Source organism: Trichosurus vulpecula, chromosome 3 (assembly GCF_011100635.1).
Source record: "Trichosurus vulpecula isolate mTriVul1 chromosome 3, mTriVul1.pri, whole genome shotgun sequence".
Taxonomy (NCBI): domain Eukaryota; kingdom Metazoa; phylum Chordata; class Mammalia; order Diprotodontia; family Phalangeridae; genus Trichosurus; species Trichosurus vulpecula.
Genome location: NC_050575.1, coordinates 128,969,029 through 128,993,680, shown reverse-complemented (window position 1 = coordinate 128,993,680; position 24,652 = coordinate 128,969,029). Strand labels below are relative to the sequence as shown.

Sequence of the window (24,652 nt, the reverse complement as noted above, 5' to 3'; positions counted from 1 at the left end):
TGGGAAAGATCTTCAAATCTAAATTGCTACTACAATCAGAGATCTCATATGTATTTCCACTTTTTCAATCTTTTGATTTTGGTCTAATATTTCTTGCCTCATGGAGTCATTGATTTCTCTTTGATCTATTCTAGTTTTCAAGGACTCTATTACATGGACAGGGTTTATGACTTTCTATTCTAGTCTATTAAGTCTCTTTCCAGTTTTTTCTCCAAGAGATTTTTCTTTCTTTACCTTCTTCCAATAGACCCCTGGCATTTTGCAAATCTCTCTGCTCACACCCTTTATTTGCTGTCTGATACCACTGAATGCTTTTTACTTCCCTGCCCTGCTCTGACTCATGGAAGCACAAATAGAATAGAATGCAATGGAATGGAGTAGAAGAGCTCTCTATATCTCTAGCTTTGCAACATACATGTAGCTATCTTGAATTGTAGGTACTACCAGATTCTAACGTATTCCATTTAATACTTGTGTAACCTAGAGAATGTAATTTTTCCTCTCTGAGATTTATTTTCCTCCTTTATAAAACGAAGGCACTGGCCTAGACAGTCTCCCAGGTCCTTTCCAGTGCTAATTTTCAATGTTGCAAAGTCCCTTTCAGTTCTGCCATTTTCTGTTCTCATGATCTATGTTCTAAGGTAGTCCTTTCCAGTTCTAACACTCTATTGACTGAGGTCCCTCCTAACTCTAATGATTTGTCTCATAAGTTTCCTTCAAGGTCTTCAGTTCTATGATTCCCTAAGTACAGGCTCTGCTTTTCGCTTAACCTCCCTGGGCCTCAGTTTCCTCACCTGTAAAAGAAGGGGGTTGTACTGAATAGATAAAGGTCCTTTCTAGCTCTAGACCTTGCATTCAATGACCTGGTGATTCTCGGAGCCTGACTTCTGGCTCTCTCTCTCCCCTCCCTGTCCCTGGGAAAACCAGCTTGTGTGGTAGCCTGCTCCAAGTCTGAAAGCTTGGCTCTGGAAAGCGAAGGGCGGGGCATAAGCCCCCAGCCACCTCTCTTACAGAACAAGCCCATGCAAAGCTTCCTTCTTGGGCTTTCTGGGGCTTTCCTCAGCTGTTTCTCCCTTGCTGCCCTGTAGTTTGGTCCCAAAGCAGCTTCCCTAAGTGATCCGGGGCCTATCTCGTTGGGAATGAGATGACTTCCTGCTGTGGGCCCTTCCACCACAATGGGGGGGGAGTTCCATAGCAACTCATGGGGGACTGTCTTCTGCCTCCACTGCTTTGCCACCTACAGCTGCTGTGACTGTCCTTGGATCTGGGCATGCTCCAGCTAGCATTTGCCCTCTGAAGAGAAACCAGCCACATTTTGGCCTTCCTTTCCTGAGATTCTCAAACCTTACTTTAGTCTAGGCTATTTTTTCCCTCCTTGCTATAGAACTTGGGACCAGAGAATTCAGCCCTGGAAAAAATCTTAGAGGTGACTTCAACCAACCGACTCATTTTGCAGAGAAAGAAACTGAGGCCCAGAAAACTGAAGTGATTTGTCTAAGATGACAGGAGAAGAACTGGGATCTGAACCTGGTTCTGTCTCCAAATCCAACGTACTTCCACGCCATGCTGTCTTCTACCAATGATAATCCTCCTGATGTTCAGTTCTGCTCATGTGACTCCCCTACTTAAAAGCCTCTGTGGCTTCTTAGAGTTGAGCAACAAAACCTTGAACTTCTTAGCCTGACATTTAAGATCTTCCACATGCTCATCACCATATCCAATTGTGTCAACTCTGACTCTGAGGGTCCATGATTCTACCTTTGCCACATCTTGTGGGAGGGGAAGGTGTGCTCAGTAATATCTGGTTTCTCATCTCTGATTTCAGAGGCAGGAATGTGCCCATTTGTAATAAACTAGAAGTTTCCAGTAGGGATGATTCCAGTTATGGAAGAATCCAGAGAAGGAGCAAGCACAGATACCTGGCAGGAGAGGGAGCACATCTAGAGTAGAGGTAGTAAGAGAGGTTAGGTAACTCAATCCACCACGAGACCAGTTTGGTGATTTATCCAATTATGTAACTAGGAAACGTCAGTTTGCTTAGTCATTTTTCAGTCACGTCTTACTCTTCGTGACCCCTTTTGGGGGTTTTCTTGACAAAGATAGTAGAGTAGATTCCCATTTCCTTCTCCAGCTCATTTTGCAGATGAGGAAACTGAGACAAATAGAGTTAAGCAACTTGCTTAGGGACACCCAGCTAGTAAGTGTCTGGACTCATGAAGATGAGTCTTCCTGACTCCAAGTCCAGTACTCTATCCACTGTACCACCTAGCTGCCCCTGAGAATACCCTAGCTGCTCTCAATGACTTCCACTTACCAGGCCCTGGTCCAATGGGAAAAGTGTCCAATTTGGAGTCAGAGGACTCCAGGCCTGGCACGTACTAGCTGGGTGACTTTGGGCAAGTCGCTTTATCATTCTGACCTTGGATTCCTCGTCTGTTAAATGAGGACTTGGAAGGAGATTCTCTTGTAAAGCCCCTTCCAACTCTAAATCTGTATTTCTATGAATTATGTCCTAGGGCAATGAAAGAACTGGCGGATGTTGTTTCTGGGCCATTCTTCTGATCTTTGGAAGATCATGGAATCCAGGACAAGCGCTCCAGGATTAGAAAAGGGCTAATGTTCCTGTTTTCAAAAAAGGGAAAAGGTCAGCTCTGCCACCTGGAGGGCCGGGAGGCTGATTTTGATTCTTAGCAAAATTAAAGAACATGGTATTGAAGGAATGACTTATGGGCATGTAGAAAGGTCACCAGGGATCACAGAGATAGCATACTGACAGGATACTAGATTTGTTAGTGGAGAGGCAACTTGGCATCATGGAAAGATGCTAGGTTTGATGTAAAGAAAACCAGGGTTCAAATCCCTCCTCTGACATCTTCTAGCTATGTGACACCCAGGCAAGTCACTTAACCTTTCTGGGCCTTAGCTAACTCCCTAGGATTTTCTCAACTTCTAATGTCCTCTCCTTCAAAATCACCCAGCATTTAATTGTTAATCATTAGATGGAGTGTTTATCAAGTATCAGATATGAGGAAGCTGCAGGGGAGGAACAGCAAACACACTGCATGATAGAGCCAGGGTACAAAATGATCTAGGCAGGTTAAAACGGGGCAAATTTAAGAAGATGAAATTATTGTTCCACTAATTCTAGGATCTGTAATTTCATGGGGGGCATATACTCCCTCGACCACACATGGGAAGGAGGATGAGAAGATAACTGTATTTAAGTTCGAGGCAGCTAAGGGGTACGGTGTGTAGAGTACTAGACCTGGAGTCAGGAAGACCCGAGTTCAAATTTGGCCTCAGACACTTAGGAGATGTGTGACCCTGGCGAGTCAATGAACCATTCAGCCTCAGTTTCCTCATCTGTAAAATGGGGGGTAATAATAGCCCCTACTTCCCAGAGTTGTTGTGTTGTTGCAAAGCACTTGCCAAACATTAAAATGCTACATAAATATTAGCCACAAAATGAGCTATGAAAGGCAGTCATTTAGACGGAAGGGTTAGAATTGTTTCATGAGGCCTTGAGGGTAGAAGTAGGAACAATGAATGCAAGCTGCAGAGACAGATTTAGACCTAATGTAAGTAGAAATATCCTACCCGGGCCTTCCAAAAGCGGAGGAAGCTGCCCTGTGAGGTAACAGGATGTCCCTCGCTGGAGGTCTTCAGACAAAGGCTGGATGATCATTTGCCGGGGACATTGTGGGGGATTCTTGTAGAGTTGTAGGTTAGACACACGACTCAGAACTCCAGTCCAGAGGGGAGATGATGCGATTCTGCTGATTGCAAAGGACAGGCGCCTTCACTGAAGAATTCTCGTCAGGGTCACTCAGGCCTGTGCTGGCAGCGCTGCCTCAGAGGTCGAGGGCCATCCTCTGGCCCTGGGATCTTCTGACGGTCTTCCTCTCCTTCCTTGTCCTTCAGGGGCCTTTCCCTTGACCTCCACAATCGCTTTGGGGATTAGAGCAGAACATCTGGGGGTCCACGTGCCTGCATCCTGTTTTATCTTGATAATCAGAACACTCAAGCTGGGGCAAGATCTTTGCCATTAGCTAATGTTTGGAGCGTGTTCAAATAGCTCTCCAACTGGATATGGATCTCCTGTATTCAAAACCTTGGCATGATCCCTGGCTCTTCCCTCTCCCTCACCTCCTATAGTCAATCAGCTGGCACATCCTGGTAATTCCATCTCTGCTCCATCTTGTCTCACTTATTCTCCTTGTAGCACCTACCACTGTGCCTGACTAATAGTAGGTGCTTAATAAATGCTTGGTGCTCGATTGAATGATCTTCTGGATATCTCTTCCTTTCTAACTCCCACAGCCAGCACACCCTGCCTCTCAGTGACACTTCCCTAGACTATCTATCACAACAGGTTCTTTCCTTGTGTTCCTGCCTCCACTCTCTCCAATGATTGATTCATCTTCCTTATGTATAGATCTGGTTATGTCAGCCTCTCTGCTCACGATCTCAGCTCCCAATGATCTATGAATTATGGTTCAGAATCCTAAGACATAGGCTTTCTGATACTGGAGGCTCTCAGTAAATGTAAGACCATAGGATTCAGAACTAGAAGGAACCCTACAGATCTTGTAGTCTGATCCCCTCATTTTACAAAAGAAAATGGGAGCCCAGAGAGGCTTGTCTGAAGTGTGGCAGAACCAGGACCAGAACTTCAAATAATAATGATAGTGACCAATTTTATAGTGCTCCAACATTTGACAAATATCACACAACCTTAGGAGGCACATGCTTTTATTATCCCCATTTTACAATGGAGGAAACTAAGGCAGGCAGAGGTCAAATTACTTGCCAGGTCACATAGCTTTTTCTTGTTTTTCTCAGTTCTTTTAGTTGTGTGTGGCACTTTGTGACCCATTTGGGATTTTCTTGGCAAAGATACTAGAGTGGTTTGCCATTTCCTTCTCCAGTGGATCCATTTTGACAGGCAATCAGAGGTTAAGTGACTTGCCCAGGGTCATACAGCTAGTGAGTATCCAAGGCTGGATTAGAACTCAAGTCTTCCTGACTCCAGACCCAGCATTCTATCCACTGTGCCACCTAAAAAAGCACTGGAGGCAGCTGGTGGCTGGAGGTGTGGTGAGAATCAAATACTATTTGTGAAGTACTTAGCATGATCTGGCACATAGTAGGTGCTAGATGGATGCTTGTTCTCTTCCCTTCCTTCCCTCCACATCATACTGCTGAATTGATTTGGCTAACCCACCTGCATGTCAAACCCAACATGCCCCAAAGTACACTCTTGATCCTTCCTCTAAAACCTACCCCTCCTCCCAATTTCCCTGTTTCTATCAATGACACCACCATCCTTCTTGTCCCCCAGGCTCATAACCCAGGGATCATCATCTCACCTCTCCCTCACTTTCCACACCCAGCTAGTTACCAAGTCCTGCTGACTCTACCTTGGAGATCTCTGTCCCATCCATCTCTTCCTTTACACTCTCACTGTACCTGATCACTGCACGCACCTCTCCTTTGGATTATTTTAATAGCCTCCTACCTAGTCTCTCTGCCTCCTTTCCCCTCCAACCCATCCTTCATACCAATGCCAGAAAAATCTTCCTAAAGCTTCCTATGCAATATGGCCCGACCTTACAGTTCCTCTGCTCAAGCGCCATCAGAGACTCCCTGTGGCTCATCACATAAACTACAAACTTCTTTGCCTGCCATTCAAAACCTTCTTAGACTTATCTGATAGTGCGCTACATCATGCATTCTAAAATCCACCAAACCAGACTCTTGGCCTTTACCTGAATTTGCTCTTTTTTTTTTTTTGACTCCTTGCCTCTGCTCATACTGTCTCCTCTATTGGGAATGCTCTTTCCTACCCTTTATTTTCTATGTGTCGAAAATCTATCTACCCTTCAAGGCTCAGCTCCGGTGTCACCTCCTGCATTAAGCCTTTCTTGGTCCCCGAGGGAGGAGGGAAACAACTCTCCCACCTATGAGCTCTCCGCAGCCCTGGTACCTCTTGTAGGCACTTGTATTCCATTTTTTTTTTTAGGAGGAAGGCAGGGCAATTGGGATTAAGTGACTGGCCCAAGGTCACACAGCTAGTAAGTGTGCCAAGTGTCTGAGGCCAGATTTGAACTCAGGCCCTCCTGACTCCAGGGCCAGTGCTCTACTCACTGTGCCAGCTAGCTGCCCCCTCCACTTTCTACTAATGCAATTTGTGCACATGTTTTTGCTGTAGTTCAACCAATTATACTCAAAGCTTTGGCCTCTGCCTCCCCCAGCTGGTGCCCTCCCTCTGAAATTCCCTTCCTCAGGAAGTCATTTGCACTGCTATTGTATGGACACTTATCTTGTATGTACACTTTTTGGGGGGCATGTTTTAGAATGTAAACTCCTTGAGGGCAGGTACTGTCCTTTTGCCTTTCTTTGCATCTCCAGAGCTGAGCACAGGGCCAGACACACAGTAATCCCCTAATAAATGCTTGTTGACTGACAAATATTTATAAAGTAGCTGTGTGTAGGGTCCTGTGCACAGCATTGGGGAGACAAAGTTGGAAAAAAAGGACAGTCTCTGCCTTCGAGGAGCTTAGAGTCTAACAGTGTGTATACATACATATTTTATGAAGAAATATGATGTGTGGCATCATCATAATAGCTAACTTTTATATAGTCCTTACTACGTGCCAGGCTAAGCACTTTGCATTATCATCTCATCTGACACGGCAACCCTGGAAGGAGGAACCGTTATTATAACCATTTTACAGACAAAGCAACTGAGGCAAAGGGGGGTTAAGTGACTTGCCCAGGGTCACACAGCTAGTAAGTGTCTGAGGCAAGATTTGAACTCAGATATTCCTGACTCTGGGTTTAGAATCAGGAAGACTCATCTTCATGACTTCAAATCCAGCCTCAGATACTTACTAGCTGTGTGACCCTAGGCAAGTCACATAACTCCATTTGCCTCAGTTTCCTCATCTGTAAAATGAGCTGGAGAAGAAAAGGCAAACCGCTCCAGTATCTTTGCCGAGAAAACCCCAAAGAGGGTCACGAAGAGCTGGACACGACCGGAACAGATGAACGCTAACAGCAACAGCGTCCTGACTCCAAGCCCAGCATGGTGCCCTAGGAAAACCTGAGGAAGAAGCGGCGACTGTCAGCTGAGGCTTCGTGGAGATGGTAGCACTTTTGCTGGATCTGAAGGAAAAGGAAACAGCTCAGAAGTAAGGGAGGTAAGACTTGAGTGAGAGCCGGCTTCCTGTCTCTAGGTTTTCCCACCGTGCAACACTGTAGATTGCTATTAGGCTCTTGTTAAAAGTTGGGTGTTCCTCAAGATAGCATTTGCAGTGACGTCCTTCCAATCCAGGGAGCTGGTCAGGCACATTGAGAGCCACGGGTATGTTCCCCAGCTCTGCTTGGGAAGGTCAAAAGGTGAGAGAGGGGACAGGAAATAGAGAAACAGGCTGGCTGCAAGGATGGAGATCGGGCCAGACCACAGGCCACTGAGGAAGGAGTGGGGAGATGGGCCACACCTGCCTGGCTACACAGTCCAGCTGGGATGCTTTGACCCTGAATGGCTCCTCTCTCTCTCGGGCCTCCTGTTCCCAACTGCTGCCTGGTGACCTTCTAACTACCAGCCGACAGTATCCACAGTAGAGCCCTGTTTGGCTCTGTCCAGACCTGTTTGATCTACTTAATGCCTTCTAGTCTTGCTCTATAATCCCTTCTGCCTCATCTCAAACAGTGATTCATAGCCTCACTTGAGTGCCAGCATCCATTTCCATTGTTCCATTCCCTCTTACCTCCCCACCTAGCCCCTCCCCAGAATGCTTTTCATGTTTAAGTGCCTTCTAGTTCTAACATTCTACACTCTAAGGACAAAAAGAACTTTCCAATGGAATGGGCTTTCTCAAGAGACAGTGAGCTTGCTACCACTGGAGGCCTTCAGTGAGAGATCACTTGTCAAGAGGGGATTCCATCGAGGTACATATCGGTACAAGGGACCCACTGAGGCTCCTTCCAGTTTTGAGATGCTGTGATTTTGTGAAGGCCACTTCCAGTTCAATCTAACATTCTATGAATCCCCATGTGGAAATTCCTGTAGCCCAAAAGTCTTCTTCCATGTAAAACCTGGTATATGTGAATGCATATTATTTGTTGCCTCTGCAGATACAGGAGAGGGATTGGGGAGGTCCCAACAGCAACACTGGCTTGCAATGTAGAACCTACATTGGATTACATGCCATCTTGCAGGGAGGGCAGGGGGGAGGAGAGGGAGGGAGAGAAAATTTGGAACCCGTAAACTTGTGGAACTGAGTGTTATAAACTAAAAATAAAAAATAAATTCATTAAAAAAAAGAACTGGGTGATCTGAATTATAATGTTAACTCTACAGAGTGCTTTCTCACAACCACTCTGTAAGTGAAGTGAATGAAGTAGGTGTTCAAGATTATCTAGTTTAGTACACAAGAACGGGCAACAAGTGTTGCCTTGAGGAATAGTTTATCAGTATTTATTCCCCCCATTCTTCTCCCCTATAGCCCCTGAAAGAGTCCCCTACAATATTCCATAATCTTTTGTACCTCTGTCCATATTCTCCAGTGTTTTTTCAAAAAATAAACTCATAACAAAACAGTCTAGAAAGCCCAGGACAGGACTAATGAGGGTTTCTTATTCTGTACAGTATTTGTAAGTAGGGATGGGGAGGGCTCTAGGTTTTAGCAAAGTGGAAGCAGGAGTCATTCATTCATTGCCCCTGGGGCTGGCCTTGTGATTGGACTTCTTCGTGTGGATGTGATTTCATTCTGAGTAGAGGCAGAGGACAGACCCTAATGACCCTTTCTTTGTTCCTTCCAGTCTAAAGAAGTAGTGCTGAAAGTGGAGAGGAAAGAATCAAAGACCTGAATTTGAATCCTGCCTCTACTGCCCCTAGTTGTGTGACTTTACGTGAGTCATTTCCTTGTTTGGGCCTTAATTTGCTCTTTTGTAAACAAGAGTTTAGGGGCATGGCAGTGACTATGGATGTAAATACTAAATAGTAACTGTCTCTCTTTTGGCCAGTAACCCTGAAGGTCTTCCCTTCCCAGTGAGATTTTATTTTTGTTTTATTTTGATTAAAGGGATCATCCCTTGATTAACATCTTAAAGAGGCCTACTCATTGAATGTGCATTTCCTCACTCAAAGTGAGAACCTGAAAAGACCTTAGCCTGAAAGGGCCAGGGTCTCCCAATGCATCCTGGGCCATCTCCAGTCCTCCTGGTGACTATCATCATCAGGCTACTGGACCCAGGTGGCTCTGGAGGAGAAAGTGAGGCTGGTGACCTTGCGCAGCCCTCCCTCACTCAAATCAAAGTCAACTGCAAGTCAGGTCATCATCTCCCTGATGTCACCGTCCTCTTTGAGAACAAAGGACGAACACAGCCAGGCCTGGAGTCAGGAGCTTAATAATAACCTCCCAGAGTTGTTGTGTGGCTCAAATGAGATAACATATGAAAAGTCCTTAGCACAATGCCTGGCATATAGTAGGCACTATATAACTGTTAGCAATTAGCTATTAATTAAGCTAAGCGGTAGAGCAGAGTGCCAGGCCTGGAGTCAGGAAGACTCATTTTCCTGAGTTCAAATCTGACCTCTGACATTTACTGGCTGTGTGACCCTAGGGAAGTCACTTCACCCTGTTTGCCTCAGTTTCCTCATCTGTAAAAACGAATTGGAGAAGGAAATGGCAAATCGCTCTAGGATCTTTGCCAAGAAAACCCCAAATGGGGTCATGAAGAGTCAGACGTGACCAAAAAATGGCTCAACAACAACAAATAAGAGTTTGGGTTCCATGATCTCTGAGATCTCCTCCAGCTTTTATACCCTTGGCCCTACATTCTAACATTCTGTGGTCTAACATATCTTACAGTTCTAGTATTTTGAGATTTGTGTTCTAACTTTCTATATTTTAAGATCTCCTCCTGCTGTGACATTCTGTGATTGAGCTTAAGGAGTCCTTTATAAATACACACACACACACGATGTATTTTAATAGAATTGGTTTCCCTGGAAATCCTATGCACTTACTTTATTCATTTAAAAACATTATTCTGAGGAGTTCATAGGTTTTGCTCAACTGCCAAAGGGGTCCATTGACACAAAAGAAGTCAAGAAGCCCAGCTAGACAAATCCTTCCATCGGACACTGGAAGCTGAGGAGACTTGAATTGGAAACTGAGGCCCAAAGAGAGGAAGAGGGAGTGACTTCTCCAAAGTCATTAATATGTGTCAGAGCTGGGATTTAAACAGCCCTCATTCTAAATCTCACTCTTTTCCCACTCTGCTTATCCATGTTAGTGTCTTAATCACCTACTAGGCTCTGAGTTCCATGAGAGGAGGGAGTTATCTAAGTATTATATTTTATGCCCGGTTCTCTGGACACAGTGAGTGAAGATTGACTTGTATTTTGTGGTGTCTATCTGCATTGACTCTCCTCTCCCTTCCTTGATTTTATTTTACACTAGAAGGACCCAATGTGTAAACTGAGGCACATTTTTGGGTCATTTTAATTTCTCCTCTCTGTGCAAATGCACCTTAAATAAAAATAATTGCAAGTAGAAATTACAATTTTACTCAAATAAAAATGTTCCTCCTACTATCTCTGATTTCTTTTCCTTATGAAAAAAATCACTGCCTCCTTCAAGGTATTCTTAAATTCCAGTCCTGCTGTTTAAATTAATCTTATGTTGTTATTTCTTTATTCTCCAAATGCAGCTTGTTTGAAGTCTCATTTTTATGAACTATTTTTTTTAGTAGTAAATCCTCTCACATGGTTAAGCTGTGACATCATGGGACACAGAGTCTTGTAAAATAAACCAGAGGGTCAGCAAAACAAACGCCACTTTCACTGTGGGAGAATGACTTCAAAACTTCAAAAGAGCTGTGATTTCCTATGCTTTCCCCCATGCCTTAGTAATAATAACTGATGTTTCTATAGCCTTTAGCATTTACAAAGCACTTTGGACGCATGATCTATCTCATTGGTGCCTCATCACCCACCCTTGGGAGGGCAGAGATTATTTTCCTCATGATCAGGTAGTGAAACAGAGGTTTTAGAGATGCCAAGAGGTGACTTTCCCAAGGCTATGATTGTTTATAAGTGACAGAACTAAGACCCAGACTCGGGTCTTCTGATTTCAAATCCAGTGTCCTTTTCCACTATGCCAAACAAGATAATTCTTCCGGAGTTCTTGTCGCCAAGAAAATGTATCACCTGGAGATACGCCTCCCTGTAGTTGATGGCAGTTGGACCTCCAACTGAGCAAGCAGGTCCTTGAAAGACTTTCTGGTTTGACAAGCCTGGCCAGAACCCGGACTCTGCCAGGATGGCCATCAACAACTCAGTATCATCTCCATGCCACAATGAGGGTCACAGAATCACAGATCTAGATCTGGAAGGGACCCCAGAGGCCATTTGGTCCAACTGCCTCATTTGACAGATGAGGATCCTGAGGTCCAGATAGATGTGCCCCAGGTCACATAAGTAGTGAGTGGCAAAGGCAGGCTTTGAACCTAGGTCCTCTAGGGGGGACAGTGGATAGAGCACCGGACTTGCAGTCAGGAAGACTCATCTTCCTGTGTTCAAATCTGGCCTCTGACACTTCCAAGTTGTGTGACCCTGGGCAAGTCACTTACCCTTGTTTGCCTCAGTTTTCCTCATCTGTCAAATGAGCTGGAGAAGGAAATGACAAACCACTCCAGCATCTTTGCCAGGAAAACCCCCAAAAGGGCCATGAGGAGTCAGACATGCCTGAAAAATGCAGGATAAACCTGTGACCCCCAGTTCAGTATTCTTTCTACTGCACCAATACTACTGGAAGATGACATAATTATCACACAGACAATTGAAGTTGAATCATGTGGTTGTGACAGATTTTACTCCCCAGACTTCTCTGTCCTAATCTTTAAATAATATTTATTTGAAATGACACAATCCTTGATTTGGGATCATATTTTTCTTTTATTTCAAAGACTTGTTACATGTTAAAAAAAAGTCGCCAACCAATGTGGACGCATGGCTGATATAAGCAGATTCTACAGGATGCACATTTGTGTGCCCCGCTCTATATAGTGCTGCTGTGGTCAGTTAGGCCTTTACAAGGAGAACTTTGCACTGGAGCTGGGCTTGGCAAACCATGGTCATCTGCCTGTTTTTGTGGGCCCATTTTTACATTTTTAAATACAGTAAGACATTATTTTTAAAATGTCCAAATCATCCTTAGCTCACAGCAGGACAAAAACAGGCAGTAGGGCAAACACGGCCTGCAGGACTTAGTTTGACAACCCCTGGACCACAGGAACTAAAGGAGTCAGTCCTGAAAACCCTAGTATTGACACATGATGGAGGGGAACCCATTTCTTCCTCTCTTCTTAGAGACCCTCAGATCATCCGAGGGGGCCAGATTGGGCTTCACAGGTTACCCCTGTGTCCATAAATAATGATAAGTGACTGTTCTAGATGGGCCCTCCAGACTAAATGAATGATGGCATTGGGCTGGCTCCATGCAGTGAGGGTAGCACTGTAGGCTTTGGGAGCTGGACTTTCTGATACTGTCATAGGAAATAGGGCAATTATCCTAGCCCTGCGAAACACACATGGTTGTTGTTAAGTAAAGCACTATAGAAATGGGATTTATTATCATAGAATATCAGGACAAGTGGTCATTTTATAGAGAAAAACTGAGGACAAGAGAAATTAAGGGCATTGTTTCAGGTCACATTGGCAGGATAGAAAAGTCAGGATTTGAATCTAGGTCCTCCACCCCCCAAAGCTGACACTTGCGATTCCTTCCACTTCTAAAGTTTTTTTGGATTGCTGTATACAAACACAATTCCTTCCTGATCCCAGAGTCAATAATTCTGTGGTATCTGGCTATATTCTCAACCACTGTCTGTATGAGGAGCTAGTGCTCACAAGGAAATGGGCTTACAGATTGGGAGAAGTGGGATCATCTTCAAACAGATGGTAAGATGGGTCTCCTGAAGGATGGGGAGAGGGGAGGGACCACAAAGTCCACCCCTTCCTTGAGAGAGTCAGGCGGGAAGAAGAGAAGGCCATGAAGAGATTCCTGAAAGAAGGCCATCCTGTAAAGGAAATTGTGTGAAACACTTTTGCCTATTTGAGAGGCAGGTTAAGAATGGCTACACACTCCTTCACAACAAGCACTGGGGCTGGGGTCATGTTAGGGGTAGAAACCATGCCTGACTATCCTGGGCCCATTGAGGCCTCAACCACTGGGATGGATGTCACTCTGAGAACGTAAAGAGCTAGTGGAGTCCTTAGAACCAACACTATTAGAGCTGGAATGACCTCTGAATACATATAGAATGCCCGAGATAGATGAGACCTAGAATACAGAATTGTAGCCTATCAAACAGTTGGTCAAGAAGCATTTATGAAGCACTTACGACATGCTGGGCCAAACAAGTCCCTGCCCTCAAGTAAAATATATTCTAAAGGGAGAGACAAGGTGACAGTAACTCGATATGTACAAGGTATATACAGAATAGATGGAAGGTATTCTCACAGGGGAAGGCACTAGCAGTTGAGGGGACCAGGAAAGGCCTCTTGCAGAAATTCTAATTTGAGCTGAGTCTTATCGGAAGCTAGGAGGCAGCAGTGAGAGAGAGCATTCCAGGCAGATGAGACAGTCACAGAGGTGGAGCGTTGTGAGCAAGGAACCACAAGTAAGTCAGCGTGTTGTAAACTGTAAAGCGTGCGGAGGTGAGCAGAAGAAGACTGGAAAGGTACGAAGGGGCCAGGTTGTAAAAAGCTGTAAATGCAGATTTTGTTGTTGGGTCTATCTGATGCTTCAACCCCCATTTGGGGTTTTCTTGGCAAAGATCCTGGAGTGGTCTGCCATTTCCTTCTCCAGCTCATTTTACAGATGAGGAAACAGGGTTAAGTGACTTGCCCAGGGTCATACAGCTAGTAAGTGTCTGAGGCTGGATTTGAACTCAGGTCTTTCTGACTCCAGGCCCACCACTCTATCCACTGCACTGCCTAGCTGCCCAAATGCCACTTAGTTTAATTTATATTCACTGTAGTTTATTGTGAGGTGGGTGGCAGGGGTTGGGGTGGGTGGGTAGGTGTGTGGAATTTTAAGGAGGAGGATGACAAGGCCAGATTTGAGCTTCAGGAAAGTCACTTTGGTGGCTGGGTAGAGGATGGGTTGCATTGGAGAGAGTTAAGGCCAGGTGGAATAACAGATTGTTGCAGTTCTCCGGGCAAGAGGTGATCAGGGCCTGAATGAGAGCAGTAGCTGGGTGAGTACAGAGGAGACATATAAGAAAGATTTCATGCCAAGATTTCACATGAGCATGAAGAGCTCCTAGACCATACAACCAGACAGCTAGAAGGAACCCTAGCAGATAGATTATCAGAACATGGAACACTGGATCAAAAAACATAAAATATTAAAATGGAAAAGGACTTTAAAGGTGATCTAATCCTCCATTTAAAGAGGACAAAAAATGAGAGGGTTAGTGGTTTGTTCAAGGTTACACGGTGAGTTAGTAGCAGCCTCAGCACTCAAATTCAGGTGCCTACATTCCCAATTCAAGACTGTTTCCACTCCCCACCCAGTGGCTTCCTTCAGACCTGACTCTGCTTCTCCCACTGAACGGTTTTCCCATTGAAAGAGAGCCTTCAGGGCTGGTATTCTTTTAGAAAAGCCTGGCCTCCTCTTCCTCACAATCTCCCTCCATTTTTTCTTTCTCCCAACTCCTAGCTGTCTCTGGTCAGTGACAGGTCTCTTTCCTTGGGAAAGCCTTTGCCAGCCACAAACCAGATACGAAGCTCCCTAGGGGAGAAAAGTTCAGGACTCCTGCTATCTGGAACCCCAGCCCTTGAGATACGAATTACATAGGATGTCCCAGTGCTTATAATTCAGACTGAATCCAGCAGAACTAGGGTGGAGGTTCAAAAGGAAGTATGAGAGAAGCGCTCTTTGCACGCACAATACTGATCTGAGTATAGGCCATATTATTCCCACCCTCCCCTTTGAAACAACTCCCAGTTCAGCCCATAATGGGTACCATTGTTCAGCCTAAGTCTGTAGGCTGTTTTTCTAAGAATCTCATCATCTTAGAGCTGGAAGGGACCTTAGATAGCTCTTTTATTTGATAGATGGGGAACCTGAGGCCCAAAGAGGTTAAATGATTCGCCCAAGGTCACACAGGGAGCAAGTAGCAGAACCAGGAAACAAAGCAGACTTCTTTACCCTAGAATCCAGTGCTCTACCAAGCTCCTCCATCAAATTACAGAATTTCAGAGCCGGAAGGGTCCTCGCACGTCACCGGGTTCAACAAGTACCTGAGCGGGGATCCCTTGTCCTATATCCCTGACAACTGGCCTTCCAAGCTTTACCTGAAGCCCTCTAGGATGAAGCACTCGCTACCTCTGAAAGCTGCCTATTCCACTCTTAGTGAGCTCTAACTGGTGAGTGGTTTTCCCTTCTGTTGAGCTAGTTCCGTAACTTCTACCCATTGCCCACTGTTCTTTGTTTTTCCAAAAATGTCTGACTTTAAGAGGGCAGTCTATATCTGGGGGAAAGGTCGGCCTACATTCACACCAATATCGAATTCCATAGCCTGGCAAATAGCAAAGGTGGTGATTCGCATTACAGTTTGGGACGAGTGATTAGTCTGAGGAAAGTTTCCCTGAGTGTGTAGGAAGTGTGTTTAAAATGCCCATTGTGACAGGATTCAAAGCCAGAAGGGACGTTAGTGACCACATAGTCCAAGTCCTCTATTTTACAGATGAGGAAGCTGGGGCCCAGAGAAGTAATTTGTCAAAGGTCATACACAGGGGATGACACGACTTTAGCAGGTGCACTCTGGGAACCTCAGGTGGGGACACTGTGAAAGCTGCCAGGATCATCCGCTGCTCCATATCAAGATGGGAGTGGGGGTAGGGAGTGGGGTGGAGGGCAAAGATATCAGGCATTTGGCCAAAGCAAGCATTTCTGCAGTGGGAGGGAGCCTCAGGCTGGGCCAGAATTGGGGGGAGGGTGAGAAAGGGAGGGGGACAAGCTGATGGAAACAGTGCTCCCCTCCCGACATTTCCTGGCACACAAGCACTTACAGCATTCTTGGGCCCCAACTGCAGAAATAGATGACAACATTTATGAATTACAAAAGAAAAATCAGTGTGGAAGAAAGGGAGAGGACCTTGGAACAAGCTCTCATGTTTTCTTGGTATTTGATTTCAGGCCGGCTCGTGGGTGACTGTGGAGGGATGGAATGTGTGTCGGACAGTGTACAACAGCATCCCAAGAGATGAGGAAGCCACGGGCCTGAATTTAGACCAGAGCAGCCCGAAGAGGCCTCTGGCTAAATACAGCCCGGGTTTACCAAGGAACGGAAAATGTTCCCTAAACCCGGGCTCTCTTGCATACAGAAGACAGAAGACACTTAATATTTGTTGAACTGAAATAAGTCCATAGGACCACAGGATTTAAAGTTGGGAGGGACTGGAGAGGACATCTAGTCTGATTCCTTCATTTTCACAAAAAAGGAAACTGAAGCGCACAGAGGTGAAGGGATTTGTCCAAGCCGGCACTGGTAGTCAAGTCAAGACTTGAACCCAGGACCCCCAGCTGAGGCACAAACAGATCTCAGTCCAGCCTTTTCTTCCCTGTGCAATAGATCATAGGATTTAGAGCCGGGACAAAACTTAGAGGTTCTCTAGTTCAACTCCTTCACTTTACAGAGGAGGAAAGGGAAGCCCCAAGAGAGGAGAGGGGACCTGGTTCACCCGAGGTCTTTCACTGAGCAAGTACGAGAGCCAGTTGTGAGACTTAGGCTTTTTTATGCCATAACGAGTGCTCTTTCCACTAGGCTATACTGTGCTGAATTAAATTAAATAAAATTAAACCCAGGGAAATGACTGCTTCTTGGGTAGACAAATAGGGAGAAAAAGGCAAACAAAATGCTGTCTTATTACCTGTTTTGCCATTAAGCTATGCACATGCACATGCAATCAATATATGTATGTGTATACATACATGTATACATAAACCTAGGTAACCATATGTGTATATCATGCAACATATGTATACATACCTACGTGGATATATATACACACAAACATGCACACATATATAGTTGTAACCTTGCTGATGTTTCTTCCACTGACCCATCCTCACAGTATAGAGGAGACCCTGGTTCTCCTAAGTCATGCCAGTGAAGCCAAGCTCTGGTAGGATAGCCCAGTGACAGAGTGTGTATCTGCCATTGGAGACTAGCCAGCCTAGCAAAGGGCAGAGGGCTCCTCCACAGAAGGATGGCCACCATGGGATGAATTTTTTTTGGCTCCAGAAACTCATGAAACCACTCCCTTTGGGGTGGGGGCCTGGGGCTGGTTAGAACCTGCACTGGTAGAAAGAGCAGCCATGCCATGAGCATCCCAGGTCTTTGAAGTACTGGGTTATATATGTAATCTTTCTATATTACATAGTCATAGGCATTTTTCTGGTAGGAAATTAAGGTGATTTCTGATTTCTGTTAAAGAGGGCAAAATATTTTAGCCCTCAGGCCTCTCAGTAAAGGGTCAGTTTGGACTAGATGACCTTGAAGGTTCCTTTCAATCCAGAGGTTCTAGGATTCTCTTCTTTTCTGTGCTACAGTGGCCTGTCTGCCGGTTCTGGCTTCAGGAGGTCCCCTGGGAACACAAGAGCAACTGAACTTTGTTTCAAGAATGAAGAGACAGTAGAAGGGAGAAAGAAGAAAGGAGGGAGAGAGGATGGGGGTCTAGCTCTAGAAAGCTTTTAGGGACAGGTGAAGCCTATTCCAAGTCTTCTACAAAGTTTGCCCCTCTCTCTGCTCTGTCTCTCTCTCCCTGCCTCCAGTAACACCACTCCAGTCTGGGCAGACCCAGAAATGTTCCCAACATACCCCTGCTCTGTGGGCATGGGGGCTATTATGAGTAATCTCAGAGGGGGGTACTGGTCACCCGTGGCCTCCTCCTTTATGCTTTCGGGGGTGGCCAAAAAGTGCTTCCCACTGTGGTGGGAGAGAGGACCCTGGCTTCCCTCAGACCACAAAATGGAGTGTGTAGGTGACCTGGTGGCCATTGTCCCAGGCATAGAGGACCCTCTCCTTGGGATTGTAGTCAATTTGAGTGGTGAAGGAGTGCTCATTGAGGAAAGGCAGCTTGGGATAGGCATCAGTGTTGGTGTGAGTGTCGAAGGCATAGGAGATCTGCCCCTCCCTCTGGTTGTAGACATCCACTGCATACAGGATCCCACACACTAGGAAGCAATTTCCATAGGAGTTACGCCTCAATCGGGTTTTCCAGGTGGTCTCCCGCCTCACAGACAGGTCACCAGGGTCCAGCCGACTCAGCACAATCACCTCCTGCTGGGAAAAGCCGCCCTCATCCACTGATGGGTAAATGACCCATAGGCCACTCTCATCCACAGCAAAGTCAATGTCAGAGTGGCCTCGCCACTTCCATGGGGTAGTATCCTCATACACCACATCTGGGAGCAGGGTCCAGGCTGCCACGTAGCGCTGCCGGAGGTCGTATTTGATGATATTTTTGGTGAAGGCACGGTTGTAGTAGAAAGCACCCTGGAACACCACATGGCCTGTCCCAATCCAGTTGTACGGGAGTTTGTACATGTTACTCCAGCGGCCTGCAGGGAGAGTGGGAGAGATCAGGAGCCCCAGTTAAGGACCACCATGCCGAAAATGTTTCAGGGTTCTTGGACCTACCCCAGCCAAATCATAAGAGAATAGAGCTGGAAGGGACCTCAGAACAATCCTTTTATAGATAAGAAAATAAGACTCAGTGGGGTCAATGGAGGTAATGTGGTACAGGAGATGAAAGCACTGGCTCTGGAGTTAGAGGATCTGTGTTCAAATCTTGCCCCTGAAGCTACCACTTGTTCAACCCTGGGCAAGTCATCTAACCTCCTTTGTCTTCAGCATCCTCAAAAAGGACAGAAAAAATGGCTCATCAGACTCCTTCAGGTTGTATTCCAATGACTTGCCCAAGGTTGTAGGGTCCTAGGAATTAGAATTAGAAAAGAACCCTAGATACTGTAGTCCACTTCATTATTTTAAAGATAAGGAAATGAAGGCCTAAGAAGTTTGTGGGACTTGCTTGAAGTCATACAGGTAGCAAATGGCAGACCTGGGTTCTGAACCAAGGTGTTCTGACTCCAAATCCAGGGTTCTCGCCCCTGTACCAAGTCTCTTCCAGGTCTAACATTCCCTGCTCTATATTCCCTTCCAACTGTAACATCTCATGATTCAAGGAACCCAAAGGAGAGAGCACGGAAGGGCCACGGGGATGGACGCAGGCCCAGAGATTTCTCCCAGGTTCTGAACCCCTGGCATGTCATTTCCATGTCAATGAAAACCAAACATTTTTGGCACCTTCTCTTTGATTATGTAAGCCTGCATTCAGGTTCCAACACTGTCCTATTTCTGCTGGGCACCAATCCAACCTCAGGAAATCCTGGAGGGTTCTCAGCTCCTGAGCTCATGAAAAGCACCCACTGATCTTTTATCTTGTTTAAACACATGGACTGCATTAGGCACATTCCAGCCCTCTCCTCCTTGCCCCCTGCAGCTCCTCAACCTCTTGTAGCCTGATGCTCAGGGGCCCTTTTGGCCTATCTATATCGGTCATCTTTCCTGATTAAAAAACGAGGGCAGATCTTCCTTACCGGCACCCAGGCCCCCATCCCAAACAGGAGAGCTAGAATCAGAGACCTTAGAACATAGAACGGTGGTGCTGGAATGGACGTTATGTTGGAGTTCAGTCGTTCAAGTCCAACTCTTCATGCCCCCATTTGGGGTTTCCTTGGCAAAGATGCTGGAGTGGTTTGCCATTTCCTTTTCACTTTACAGATGAGGAAACTGAGGCCAACAGGGTTAAACGATTTGTCTAGGGTCACACAGCTTGTAAGCATCTGAGGCCAGATTCAAACTCATGAAGAGAAGTCTTCTTGATTCCAAGCCTAGTGCTTTATCCACTGTGCCACCTAGCTGCCTCAAGAAGGGACATTAGATACCATTTAGGCCCATGCCTCCATTTCACATGTATGGAAACTGAGACCCAGAGAGCAAGATTTTGATAGAACCTGAAATAAAGCTTGATATAGTTTTATATAGGGTATAAATAGTGTATAGTGTGTATATATACAATATATATATACAGAGAGAGAATATAGTGTATAAATATATACATATATATATATATAGAGAGAGAGAGAGAGAGAGAGAGAGAGAGAGAGAGAGAGAGAGAATATTGTATATAGTGTATAAATATCACTATAGTGCTCTTTTCATCATAGCATGCTGTTACTACGTCCAACAAAATCCATTCTCAAATGTTCTCTCTACTACAACCAAACTGCTTCCCTGGCAGAACTGGATGCACTTCCCAAAGTGAACTATGTATGGAGTTGGACTAATTGACTGCTAAGGTCCCTCACGGATTCTGAGATGCTGCAATTCTACCAGTCTCTGCTTCAGTGTTTCTCATTCTAGGTTTGACATTCTGAGTTTTATATTGTAACATTCAGTGTACTAAGGTCCCCGCCTAACATTATATTCCTAATGTTCTATTTGCTATATTCTAATATTTTATATTTTTGAGGTCCCTTGGGATTCTAATATTTTATAATTCATAAACATAAAGACAGGGAACAGGAGAGGAAACTTCATAGAGAGAGGGGGGAAGGTGCCTAATTCCCAACAGTCAGGTCAACGGAAGGGACTATTCCTTTCCCAAACAGACTATCAGATTCCCCCTGATCATATGCCCCATTTCCCCAGGGTGAGGAAACTTAATTCTTTTATGTTCCATGAGCCTCCATAAATATTCCTCACATCCTTGGGAAACCTGGTTCTGAACAACTGGTCCCTGCCACATACCCAGTGGAAGCCAGAAGGTCTCTACTTTTGGCCCCCGCCCCTCCCCAAGAATCTCCCACAGGATCCCCGACCTTGCTGAAAGTTGTCCAGGTTACGGAACTCCACCAGACTGTTCCCATAGTAGTAATTGGTGACATAGATCTTGTCATCTCGGGCGGTAGGGTCCTTCATCCAAGCTCCCTCATTCCGCCCATAGCTGTGCTGCTTCACAGGGGGATCCACAGACTTGATGGTGCCTTCACACGCCACTTCTTTGACTGTAGGGAGAAAGGATATACATTAACGAAGCTTCCAAATCACAAAAACATGGCATTGTGGGCAAAACTGACGATCAAAGGACCTGCTACCAATGTGACCTTGGGCAAGCCACTTAATGTCTGTGGGCCTCAGTTTCCTCCTTTGTAAAATGAACAGGTTAGTCTAGATGCTCTCTATGGTCATTTCCAGCTCTAAATTCAATGATCTCAAGTAAGCCCAGATCATCTCAGCCTTTCTCCTGCCTTTGAACAGGATTATTCCCTCCCCTAGCTCAAAGAAAACAAGAGTCATGCCTGTTCTTAAAGGTCTCCAAGAATTGCAGATGCTATCTTTGTCTACTGAGATCCCATCCTTGAAGCCCCAGCCAAAATGGCACTTCTAGGAAGCCTTTTCTCATGCCCTCCTTAGTCAAAAAGTCTATTTCTTTCCTTGAACCCCACATCAGTCTTGGCCCTTCTCTTATCCACGTTCTATTCTGCATTGTTGTTATTGTGTGGCCTATCATCTAAGTATTAAATACAGATACATATTGCACATTCCAGGGCTCTCACAACCTGTGTGACTTAGCCAGGCACATCTCCTGTCTAATATTCAACAACAAAACAAATCACAGAGAAGAGGTGCTTAGTAATGATTTTCGAATTGTTATTTTCATCTACATCCCACACCTTAACTCCTCTCCTTCCACATTCTCTCTTGATGACTTTACTCATTACCTCCCCTGGGATCAGTCGCCATCTTTATGTAGATGATTCCCAGGTTTTTCTATCTGACCCTGGTCTCCCTCCTGAGCTCCACCCACATCACTGACTGCCTACTGGACCTTCCCAAGAGGATGTCCTAAAGTCAACTCAAAGCCAGCATGTCTAAAAGAGAACTCATTGCCTTTCACTCCAAACCCACCCTTTCCCTGAAGTTCCTCATTTCTGTTAAGAGCACCACCAATCTTCTGGTCACTCGGGTTTGCAACCTCAAGATCATCCTCTCTCTCCCTCACCCCATATCCCAGCAGCCACCAAGTTTCATCAAGTCTACTTCCCTCTATATCTACTACATCTTCCCCCAATTCAGGCCCCCTTCACTTCTTACCTGCACTACTGCAAGAGCTTCCTGACTGCTTTCCTTCAGAAAGTCTCCACTCCAAATACATCTACCACACAGCTGCCAAGTTACAGCCAAAGCATAATTCTGACCTTGTCACTCTTCTCCTCAAAAAACTTCAGTAACTCCCTATTATCTCTAGCATAAGCACAAACTTCTCTGTTTGGCATTTAATCTCTGTGTGGCATATCCACAATATGTTTCTGACTTCTCTTTTCAGGCTGACTCCATGTCCCTCCCCGTCCTATATTCTACATTCCAGCCAAACTTGCCTGTTTACTATTTCCTGCATATGACATCACATCTCCACACCTTTGAAAAGGCTCCCTTCCATACCTGGAATGCTCTCCCTTCTAACCTTTGCCTCTTAGAATCCCTAGCATCCGTCAAGGCTCAACACAAAGGCCACTTCCTACCTTAGGTCATATGGATCATGCCAGTTACTACCCTGGACCTACCAAATGATTTTGTCTCTACTTCAGTACACTTTGTATTGTTTTTATATGCATACATGTTGTTTCCCCTTTGCTGAATGTAAGTTATTTGAGAGGAGGGATGCCATTGCCTGGCGCCTTGCCTTTCACAACACTGGTGCTTAATAAACGCCTACTGAGTAGATGAATGGAGAAAATAAGACCATATAATAGCATGTGAAGAATAACAGCTCTGTAGAGATGTCACATAATGTAGTTTTTAGTGATGATCATAGACTCATAGAAAGTTGGATCTGTAAGGGCTTAGAATATGGAATATTAGGACAAAGAACATGAGATGTTAGAGCTGAGGGCCAGGGAGTGCTAGTGAATGTTTAATAACTGGTTCTCTAGAATAAGGAACAGTACATACAATACATTTTTAAGTTTAATCTGCGTGATTAACATTTTCCCTATTACTTCTTAAAGTCTGACTCTAGACAGTCAACAAAACAGTGTTTGCTGATTCCTAAGGTGGAAACGCTCACACTAAAAATTTAACCACAGGCTCTTGTGAACCAGTTGGAGCTGGCTCCAGCACATCCCTGGCTTGAAGGGATCTTAGAACACAGAATACTAGATCTAGGAGGGATCTTAGAACATGGAATGGCCAACAGAACACGTAAAATGTTAGAGCTGCAATAAAGTTGGTACGATGTTACTCCCAAATACCTACCCCCCATAATAACATGATATGATATGATATGATATAACATAATGGAATATAACGTAATGTAATATAATAGAAAATGTGTCCTGGAGATCCTCTAGTCTAACTCAGATGAGGGTGGGAGCAGGCCCTGTGTTAGAGATACAAGAGGTCTAGAATACGAGAACTAGAAGTGACCTTAGACACAGAATGTTAGGGTACAGAATCTCAGAGAAGAGAATGCTAGCTCTCGAACGGCCTCAGAGATGATCTCATTTGGCTCCCTTGTTTACAGAAGAGGAAGATGAAGCACAAGGAGATTAGGTGACTTGCCTGTTACTCATAACACTCGTGGCAGAAGTAGGATTGGAAGCCAGATCCCAGTGCTCATTCCACTGTCCCAGACATTTTAAAGGTTGACACCATACCTTGGTTAGGACTTTCTGACCCATTGGGGCCTGCAGCATTGTATCCAATGGACAGTATGGTGACCGGAGGGCTGCTAGTAGTGGTGGTGGTGGTAGTGGTGGTGGTACTGGGAACCACGGTGGTGGGAAGAGGGGTGGTGCTTGTGGGAGGCCCAGGGGTGGGGTCTCCTTCCTCCGTAGCCCCCACTACCTCCTGCTCTTCTGGGTTAGGTTCCAGGTGTCTTCCTTCTAGCTTGGTTTCCTGCTGCTCCAGCCCCGTTGCCCCCTTGAGGGTGTTTTCTGTGAATAGTAACAACAATAATAAACCAATAAACATATGTTAAATATCTTCTATATGCCAGGCACTGTGCTAGGCAGATAATAAGACAAAAACTAAATAGATCCTATTCTCCAGTGGGTAGAGGACCAGCCCCGGAGTCAGGAGGACCTAAATTCAAATCTGGCCTCAGACACTTACTAGCCGTGTGACCCTGGGCAAGTCATTTAACTTCAATTGCTTCAAAAAAAAAAAGTTCCTATTCTCAAGTGGCTTACATTTTTTTTTTGAGGAGGAGGCAACTTATACACATAATACCAAATACATTCAAGGCAATTTAGGGCATAAGAAGTTGAGGGGAGACCAGGAAAGGCTTCATGTAAAAGGCACTGCCTGAGTTGAGTTTTGAAGGCGGGCATTCTATGAGACAGAAGGAAGAAAATAAGAATAATGATAACTCACACTGTTAAGCACTTTATGAAGATGGCCTCACTTGATCCTCACAAAGGCACCATCACATAGGTGGTTTAAATATTACTGTGACCACTTGGAAGAAGCCATATAAGACAATCCCTTCACTTTGCAGACA

At 45.2% G+C, this 24,652-nt stretch overlaps 1 protein-coding gene across 1 annotated transcript in view; it reads right to left on the bottom strand.

Annotated features, from left to right (window-relative positions):
• Positions 1–17,104: 17,104 nt before the first annotated feature.
• The window catches only part of OLFML2A (olfactomedin like 2A), a 43,892-nt gene continuing 36,344 nt past the window's right edge, over positions 17,105–24,652 (bottom strand). The window contains exons 6-8 of the mRNA XM_036752098.1: positions 23,808–24,086; positions 20,970–21,155; positions 17,105–18,647 (exon numbers count right to left, since the gene is read on the bottom strand). Of these exons, the coding sequence (XP_036607993.1) occupies positions 18,043–18,647; positions 20,970–21,155; positions 23,808–24,086 (1,070 nt within the window). The 3' untranslated portion in view covers positions 17,105–18,042. The remainder of the gene's footprint in view (positions 18,648–20,969; positions 21,156–23,807; positions 24,087–24,652) is intronic.